This window comes from Littorina saxatilis, linkage group LG3, assembly GCF_037325665.1.
Source record: "Littorina saxatilis isolate snail1 linkage group LG3, US_GU_Lsax_2.0, whole genome shotgun sequence".
In the NCBI taxonomy this organism is placed as follows: domain Eukaryota; kingdom Metazoa; phylum Mollusca; class Gastropoda; order Littorinimorpha; family Littorinidae; genus Littorina; species Littorina saxatilis.
This window is the reverse complement of record NC_090247.1, coordinates 5,158,383-5,168,382: the sequence shown is the minus strand read 5'-3', so window position 1 is coordinate 5,168,382 and position 10,000 is coordinate 5,158,383. Positions and strand designations below refer to the sequence as shown.

Below are 10,000 nucleotides of genomic sequence, written 5' to 3'. Positions count from 1 at the left end.
ATGCAGATCATGAACCCTTCGGATATGAAAAAGGGGAGAAGCCGAAGGATGAAGATCTTCAACCAGACCTGTCCATTTCTGGAAAACAAAGAGATGAAAAACGTTTCCAACCTTTACCTTCTACATCAGGCAATGCGTACAGAAACAACCTTCTGACTCAAGGAGAACGATACGGCAAACATTCTCTGTTTGGACTGGGAATCTTACACAGTCCCGCGGACAGTATTGATTACGAGCCTCCGTTTATTAAGCAAGTTCACGAGGATGGCTGCAGTGAAGATAGTGATGATGCACTGTCAGTCTGCTGTGAAACTTGTGGCCACATCTCTCACTGTGCCCAAAAGTCCGACAACCAGTCCTTGAGTGACTCTAACCTTTCCTCTGATTTCTCGGGCCATGGGTATGAGGCTGACGACTCATCTGATGAAGAAGACTGTGATACAATTTGGCCATTTTGTCAAAACTGGTTATCACACAATAGACGTGAAATGGACACTGCGCATACAATGGACGAGTCTTACTCAGAGGCCTCTTATCATGCAACACTGGTAAAAGAGATCATTGATGACAGTTCTACCAGCCCTTCAGCCAGGGTAGTTCCTGTTCCTGAGCCCTACCTAAATGAACAAGGGTCGAAGCAGAAAGACGAAACTCTTCAACCAGATATGATCATTTCTGGAAAACAAAGAATCGAAACAGGTTTCCAACATTTATCTCCTGCAGCAAGGAACGTTTACAGAAACATCTTTCTGTGTGGAGAAGAACAAAATGGTAGAAACTCAGACACGCTGTTTGAAGGAGGACATTCGACCCGTCGCAAGGACTGTTTTGAAGACAATCCTCTGCATATTCCAACGGAATTAAAAGGCGACAAGCAAGAATCTAGGATAGACACATGTCGGGCAAAAGCAGCAACTTTGAGACTTCTGCTAAAGAAGTGTGAAGAAGAGACGGTATCTGTGCCATTCAGAGAAAAAGAAGAAGAAAAGGAAGCAGACAAAGTAGGTGACGGAGGACAAGAGACATTGTCATACTCTTTTCAGGATAGTCGCCAGTACACGAGTGTCTGCATAGAAGACAGTGATGATGCACTGGCAGCATGTAGCCACCATGGACCTTGTTACGACATACATCACAGTGCTGGAACTTCAGAGTACATGTCCATGTGTCACGTGCACTCCACTGTTTTCTCTGGTTTCTTGGACGATGAACATGAGGGTGGTCACTGGTCTGATGAAGAGGACAATAGTGGAGTTTGGCCATTTTGTTATACCACGGCCTCCCAAAACAGACGTGAAATGGACACTGCGTATACAATGGACGAGTCCTACTCGGAAGCCTCTTACCATGACAGCTGGGCCTCCCACAATCGACGTGAAATGGACACTGCACTAACAATGAACGAGGCTAACTCGGATGCCTCTTATCATGCAACACTGGTAAAAGAGATCATTGATGACAGTTCTGCCAGACTTTCAGCCAGGGTAGTTCCTCAGCCCCTCCCAAATGAAAACGGGGTGAAGCAGACAGATCTTCAACCAGACCCGTTCATTTCTGGAGAAGAAATAGCTGAAACAGCTTTCCAACATTTACCAACCACATCAGGGAATGCTTACAGAAACAACTTTCTGTTCAGTGAAGAACAACATGGTGGAAACTCTGACACGCTGTATGAAGGAAATTTTTCGCTCAGGTCCAAGGACTTTTTTGAACGTAATTCTTCGTACATCCCAACAAAATCACATGACGATACAGAAGAACCAAACACGGGCACGTACCAGACGCTAGATGAGAAAGACGATATTCCTGTTTCTGATGACGAGGAAGCCGATGACTTTTGGTCTCCCATGATTTCAGACTGTCATCAACAGGAGGCAGAGGGCAATGATCCGAAAAGCAGGGAAACAGAGGAGTCCACATTTGGGAATAGGTATCAAGAAGTTTTGGCAACTAGACCTTCGGCTGTCCTGGGAAACGAAGGGGTCACAGGGCACAGAACGATCGCTGATGGCAGAGATGGACATACAATTAACGAAGGAATCATTGATGGAAGTCGTAACAAGTCTTCAAACAGGACATTTACCACGGCCATCGAATCAGAAACTGGGGTGGACATAGTGTCTACAAAGGATGAGTATCACTCAGATGCCTCTGAGAAACTGCCATCAAGGGATACGGTCACTGGTGACAAACCTGCTAGTACTTCATCCGAAATGATTTCTGGGACATTCCAGAGGATTGCAAGAGGATTGAAGAGGGATCCGGAGCACCTTCAGCCAGATTTGTCTACACATACAGAACCCGGAGTCAAAACAAATCTTCACGCATCTCACACAAAATTGAATGGTGACAGAATCCGTCATTTTGGCATAGAAGAACAACACACAAGAAACTGGGACACCTTGTGCGAACAAGGACTCTGGCATAACACAAATGACTGTTTCCAATACCGCTCGTTGGACACCCCTACAGAATCAAATGGCGATGGGGCTGAAACAAACATTGCCTCACATCAGGCACGAGCAAATGCTTTTCGTAGACAAGAAAAGATGGCGCAAGAAGATACAGTACAAATGTTGGCAGAAGGAGACGAAGATATGTCTTTATGGTCCTTCACGAATGACAAAGAATCAGCAGATTATGAACGTAGCTGCCTTGATTGTGATAGCATGCCACGTGGAGAAGATCTGAACAATCACAGAACACAATCACCTAAAAAATCCAATCGCTCCACAACGAACAAGGAGCACCATTTTGTCGGCGCAAAGTTTGACGATAACCACGAGAGAGCATCTAAGGTTATCATAAAGAACTCCAGCAAATGCGAGGCCTCAAATGTGGACATACAACAAAGAGATGAGGTTACAACGCTTCGCTTATCTCTCGGGAATATGCTCATTAAACAAAAAGCGAGAAAGCGGTTGGATTTGAACAAATTGTTTCTTTGTATCTACGGCTGCAGCATTCCTGAAGATGAAGAGAAAGACCAACATTCACAGTCTTGCCAAAGCGAAGGAGAGTATGATTCTGAAGATGAAGATGAGTATCTGTTGCTTCATCAGAAGAAAGACAAGACCAGTGCCAAGACCAATGCCAAGACAGGAAGCCAAAGGTCAACTTGTTTACACCAAGAGAGGGACAACTTTGTCCATCGTCAAGAAAGGGAAGAGACTTCATTTGCGAGCGATGATCTCGAGTCTAACTATACTTTGCCGAGCGCTGACCAATGTCACCGCGTTGCGGAGCCTGGTATTTATAATCAAGACAATAAGGAAAACGTGGGACAAGGACAGCAGGCAACACATGAACCAGCCGATGTTACTGAGAATCCTGGAAACGTCTCAGTTGGTGACTTTAGGATTGGTCACAATGGATACACCGGGAAGCCTAAACAAAATGCAGTACTCTTGAAAGTCCCAGATGAAAATCACACCTGCACAAACGAGCGCAACGGGGATGAGAGCTGCCAAGACGAAAGTGACACGTTTCATAGTACGCGACTGAAACAGGCTCCAAGTGATATTCTCCATCATGTTCACCAGATCAAAAATGTTAAGGAATTAGCCAGTGCTAGTCGTATCACAGCTGGCATAAGGGGTGCATCATTAGTCCCAGACCAAAGCCACGACACAGACCGCGATGACAGGACATTCTCAGCCCAACAAATCTCAGACGATATCAACGAGGCACAAAACGGTTGTGACCAGACTTTCCTCTGTGGAGATGCTTTGCTCGAAGCCCAACCTAGTTCACTTAGGACTAATGGTCTGCTTGCCACTAATGCTACAAAAAACCAAGCCCAGTGGCAGTGCTTCAGATGAGAATCCAGAAGATGGTGTCGTTGGTTTAATCTGTGCTGACGAATACTCAGCAGGACATAAGCAAGACGCAACAGGGACAAGTTTTCTCAGCTCCTTACAACAGCTTGAACATGGATTCATTGCGTGGGCCGAAAATAACGTTGATATTGATGCCCAAACTGATGGTTTTTACCCGAATGACCATCATGAGCTCACGGTTCTGAGAAACAATCCAACAAAGACGCAGGCCAAAAGGGAAGACGCATATATATACAAAGTGGCTTATCTCAACCGACAACATTGGTGACCATGAATTCCAGAGTAGCCGCCGCAATTTAGATAGTGATATCTGCAACACAGAACTAGATCAACACAAGGGAGAAGATGATGGAACAACAGAACAAGGACAGTATTGTATGCCTGATGAAGTCGTTCCTATTGGACATACGGGAAGTATGTCAGAGACTGACTTTGAGAGCACTTGCAAACACGCTCAAACAGCAAACCATGTGTCATTGGATGTCCAAAGGCAGGAGCAATGGGAAAACCACCCGAAGCCTGGGCACGATGCACATGTCAAGACCATTATCAGTTGCAGGGGTTACTTCAACGACCAAACACAAACCAACGTTTCTCCCCTGGCCTGGTTCGCCAGATCCAGCGTACGATGATGAAATAAGAGAAGGCCCTCAAATCATAGAATGGAAGCCTCCTGAAGATGTTGCAAGGCCCCTTCCACCACCTCAAGCACAACAACCGCAGCGGATAGCTATAAGAGAGGTTGGAACCCCAAGCGCTGTCATCCGTGATGACTTGGTTGAGCGTAGAGTCCGGGGTGAACGTCAGCTTTCACATCGCAATATTGCTTCGGCCTCACCAGAACCGCAGGGGATAGCTAGAGGAGATGGTGAAACGCCAATTGCTTTCATTCATGACGATCTGGTTGAGCAGGGAACCTGTGGTACACGTCGACTTTCACATCGTAGGATTTCTTCTGCCTGTCTGCAACCACCAGATACTCAAGGGATAGCTGGAAGAGAAGGTGAAACGCCAAGCACTATCATCTGTCATGACCTGGTTGAGCATTGAGTCCAGGATAAACGTCGACTTCCACATCGAAGGATTCCTTCTGCCTTGCTGCCACAACTAGAACCTCAGGGAATATCTGGAAGAGTGGCTGAACCTGGGAGAGTAGTCATTGAGCATGGAGCCCGGGGGGGAACGTCGACTTCCACATCGTAGGATTCCCAATACTGCCCATCCGTGTTGCTGTCCCCAGTGCTTGCTGATTCACCTGAGGACTACCATAGGTATGGATCAGTTTGCTCATTGTGTTAATTCCATGTCTGTGCGCCTACCTGGCTGTCAATGAGTCTGTCTGTCTGTTCTACTTGCGTTTGAAAGTTTTAACCCTGACCCTGTTTTCGTTCTTGTGCTAAAAATTGGTGGTTTAAGTTTTCTCTTGTTCTTGCTTTCTGTAAGGACATTTTGTTTGTTTGTTTGTTTGCTTAACGCCCAGCCGACCACGAAGGGTCATATCAGGGCGGTGCTGCTTTGACATGTAACGTGCGCCACACACAAGACAGAAGTCGCAGCACAGGCTTCATGTCTCACCCAGTCACATTATTCTGACACCGGACCAACCAGTCCTAGCACTAACCCCATAATGCCAGACGCCCAGGCGGAGCGGCAACTATATTGCCAATTTTAAAGTCTTAGGTATGACCCGGCCGGGGTTCGAACCCACGACCTCCCGATCACGGGGCGGACGCCTTACCACTAGGCCAACCGTGCTGGTCTCTGTGAGGACATCCGTGTTTGCATTTGATATATATATTTTCTATGGGAGGCATTCTTTTACTTATTCCATCAACTTTACACGTTCTATCGTGCTCCCTGGTATCGTTCCCTCTGCCCATCTGTCTGTTTTTGTCTGCCTGTCTGTCTGAAGTTTGACCATATGACTTTTTTGTATTTGGAATTGTGTGCAGAATAACTTATTTATGTATGTTTTTTATGTGAGGCGCCTAGAACAGTTTTGGGGTTTGCTATATAAATATTCTCATTATTATCATTATCCTGTGCTTTTTTTCAATAAGGGATTCGTGGTGGCTTATTTTTTTTATTTCAAATGTCTTTCTGTCTTTATTTATTTCTTTTCTTTTTACATTTAGTCAAGTTTTGACTAAATGTTTTAACGTAGAGGGGGAATCGAGACGAGGGTCGTGGTGTATGTGTGTGTGTGTCTGTCTGTCTGTGTGTGTGTGTGTGTGTGTGTAGAGCGATTCAGACCAAACTACTGGACCGATCTTTATGAAATTTGACATGAGAGTTCCTGGGAATGATATCCCCGGACGTTTTTTTCTTTTTTTCGGTAAATACCTTTGATGACGTCATATCCGGCTTTTTGTAAAAGTTGAGGCGGCACTGTCACACCCTCATTTTTCAATCAAATTGATTGACATTTTGGCCAAGCAATCTTCGACGAAGGCCGGACTTCGGTATTGCATTTCAGCTTGGTGGCTTAAAGATTAATTAATGACTTTGGTCATTCAAAATCTGAAAATTGTAAAAAGAATTATTTGTTTTTAAAACGATCCAAATTTACGTTCATCTTATTCTTCATCATTTTCTGATTCCAAAAACATATAAATATGTTATATTCGGATTAAAAACAAGCTTTGAAAATTAAAAATATGAAAATTATTATTAAAATAAAATTTCCGAAATCGATTTAAAAACAATTTCATCTTATTCCTTGTGGGTTCCTGATTCCAAAAACATATAGATGTGATATGTTTGGATTAAAAACACGCTCAGAAAGTTAAAAAGAATAGAGATAAAGAAAAGCGTGCTATCCTTCTCAGCGCAACTACTACCCCGCTCTTCTTGTCAATTTCACTGCCTGTGCATCGAGCGGTGGACTGACGATGCTACGAGTATACGCTCTTGCTGTAAAAATGCAGTGAGTTCAGTTTCATTCTGTTAGTTCGACAGCTTGACTAAATGTTGTAATTTCGCCTTACGCGACTTGTTCTTTATTTCTTTCGTTTTTATGTACCTCTTTTTTCGGATATTGTGACTAATCTTTTGATCCCATTGCAACCCTTTAATAAGAATCCAGTCTGTCAGATAAGTATGGCATTCAAACCTTGGACACTAATCTAATATTGTGCCCCTTATCTTTCCTTTGGAAGAAATCTAAAATCTGATAAATGCTTAGTATTATTATTTCTGTTTTAGAGGAAAAGCGTGCAATGGTTTGTCCTCATTATGCACTTTTCTGGTATAATCACAGGTCTTTTCTTTACCTTTCTTCTTATTACAGGGCTTTCGGCAGTCTCTGTGCTTTTTCCCGAACTCTGTCAAGTAAGTACATTATATATCAGTAATTGAGGATCAACTGTATAATCAATGATAGTGGTGGCGTTAGTGGTGTTGGTGGTGGTGTAGGTGGTGGTGGTGATAGTGGTGATGGTTATAATGATGATGAGGTGGGGGAGCAGGAGGATGATACATGTGTTTACCATTTCCTTCAGTGATGGTGTTGGAAGTGGTCATTATAGCGACGTTAATTAATGATGTTGCAATGAAACAGGGGGAATGTGTTGTACTATGACAGTTTATTACAAGCAGCCTACTTGGACGGCATCGCTTTTTTGTGCTGAAAATGTGTCATTATTAGTACAAATTAATGAGGACAGAACAACTCGTTAAGTTTGGGTTAACTTACACAGTCTTCATAATACAATGCGAGCTTTAATCAGTCATGATTTACTCAGAACTACTGTTTTGCTTTGTTCTTTTTTATTTTTTATTATTTTTATTTTTTATTTTTTTTTAATTTTTTTTTTATTCTCTTTTGGTGAATTTTTTTGTTTTTTGTACATACAATGATACATATAATTCTGTACATTACAGGACATCACTTAACCAAAAGGACAGATCCATATAACCGAAAAACACTTGAACAATTACAACATACATGGGGTGGGAGGATGGGGGGGGGGGGGGGGGGGGGATGTTCAGAGCTTGGTGGTCGCAGTATCAGAAGGTTTTGAAAAAAAAAAAAAAAAAAAAAAAAATTATATATATATATATAAAAGGGTTACATCAAAACATGCATATACAGGCGCCAATCCTTGTAAAATTTGCTTTGTTCTTAATCCGATGATTCGTTTGTGTTTTTAGGAAGACGATAAAAGCTACGGAAACTCAGGTGATTATTGTACAAATTTAAATGTGTGTGTGTGTGTGAGAGAGAGAGCGAGAGAGAGAGAGAGAGAGAGTCTGGAGTCTGGAGTCTGGATGGTTTATTGATTGGGCCTTGGGCCCATTTCAATTCGGGGTGTACACATTTTCATCATTCATGCTTCATGAAAAATAATCATTGTAATATTAATCATACTAAAATAAATCATCCTCATCGTAATGACAGTCGACATGACGACTGTGGAAACAGGCATTTACAACAGCAAAACGTTTGGAAAAGGACAGTAAGCATCAGCACAAAATCCAGTCTCTGTCGCACTTCACTCATGTCTCTCTGTCCATCCATCCATCCATCCAGCCAGCCAGCCATCCATCCATCCTTCTATCCATCTCGTGTCCCTCTGTCCTCCATCCATCTAATCAACCGTCTGACTGTCCAACCATTCATCCGTCATCCATCTATTCATCACTCCATCTATCACCTTCACATGCCCTTTCACACGCAAATCTGCAAGCAGTTATATGCATAATCGTTGCATCTCTGATACATAGCATCACATTAACGTTTTCAAAAAAGACAAAACTTTATTACTGTTTTTTAAGCAATCGACAGAAAGCAGCAAAAATAGCATACATATAAAACAAGATCGTGCAATATCTCATATTCACTGTCCCCACTCACTGCGTATTTTAAACGCGTTCATGATGAAGGTTGCAAGTCTAAGTAATATTGATCTGTTTGGTGTCGCTAGAAGTAGCGCCAGTTTAAAGCTTGATGGGCGGTTGTAATATTTTGCAGGTATGTAGTACTCGCGAATACCAGCATATTTTGGACATTTCAAAACAAAGTGAATTTCATCTTCGGTCTCGTTTGCGCAGAATGGACACAAGTAATCTTCAGCAGTTGACGACCGAGTGTGTCGTAATCGATGTACTTTGAGTGGCGAGACACCAAGTCTTAACCTAATCAGGCAGTTTCTTGCTTTGACGTGCTTCAGGTCATTTAAGTATGAAGACATAGATAAGGCTGACTTGAAAGTGCTATAGAAAAGGAATCGTTCTTTACTTTGTACTGTTTCTATCCACTCTTGCTTGTATAATGTGACTAGTCTGTTCTTGAATTCCGTTATGAACGCATTTTCATTTCCAACGCCTTGTTGAATCCAAACTTGGTCAAAGCCGTATTTGTACAGCACATAGCAAACTGATGACGCCCATGTTCTTTTATTTTGTTCGTGTAAATAAAGCAGCATTTTATAAGCTTTTTGTGGCAATCGATGACTAGGCATTTTCAGGATGCGCAACCAAAATCGTATGGACTTAACAAACGTGTTGACAAATAACGGGTGTCTGCCAGTTTCTCCATACACAAGTGTGTTTGGTGTTTTCATGCTTGTGTTCAGAAACCTCTTAAGGGCAAACAGATGCACCTTTTCGATAGGTGAATGGTCTGCATCAAGGCCCCAGACTTCTGCCGCATAATTGAGCATGGGCTGGATCTGGGAGTCGAATAGTTTATAGAATATGTTTGGTGATCTTTCTCCTAGAGTCCACAGTACCTTAAAGATACCAATCACACCCTTTCTTGCACGCAGCGCTAAATCGTTCAGCGTGTGAGAAAATGTCAACCTTGTAGAAAAGTAAATTCCTAAGTATTTATACATGTTCACAGTTTCCATTTCGATATTGCCATACATCCATTTTTCAATCGCTGCAATGTGACCACCATTTCTGAAGATAACTATGTTAGATTTTTCTAAATTAACAGTCAAGCCAAGATTACAAGCAGTTTGGTATAGCACGTTTATCTGGTTCTGTAACCCACACACAGTGTCGGAAATCAAAATAACGTCATCTGCGAACATGAGAATCAATATCTCAATAAAATCTGGGATAAGTTGTATACCGTGTCGTCCTTTTCGCTTGATTTCGTCCGCTAATTCGTTAATGAAAAGTGAGAACAAAATTGGACTATTTAGAGAGAGAGA

At 42.5% G+C, this 10,000-nt stretch overlaps 1 protein-coding gene across 1 annotated transcript in view; it reads left to right on the top strand.

Annotated features, from left to right (window-relative positions):
• Positions 1–10,000, top strand: part of LOC138961434 (uncharacterized) — a 15,042-nt gene that overhangs the window by 4,130 nt on the left and 912 nt on the right. Inside the window, exons 2-4 of the mRNA XM_070333083.1 lie at positions 1–5,110; positions 7,129–7,169; positions 7,992–8,019. The exon at positions 1–5,110 is cut by the window's left edge and continues 952 nt beyond it. Coding sequence (XP_070189184.1) covers positions 1–3,821 — 3,821 coding nt within the window. The 3' untranslated portion in view covers positions 3,822–5,110; positions 7,129–7,169; positions 7,992–8,019. The remainder of the gene's footprint in view (positions 5,111–7,128; positions 7,170–7,991; positions 8,020–10,000) is intronic.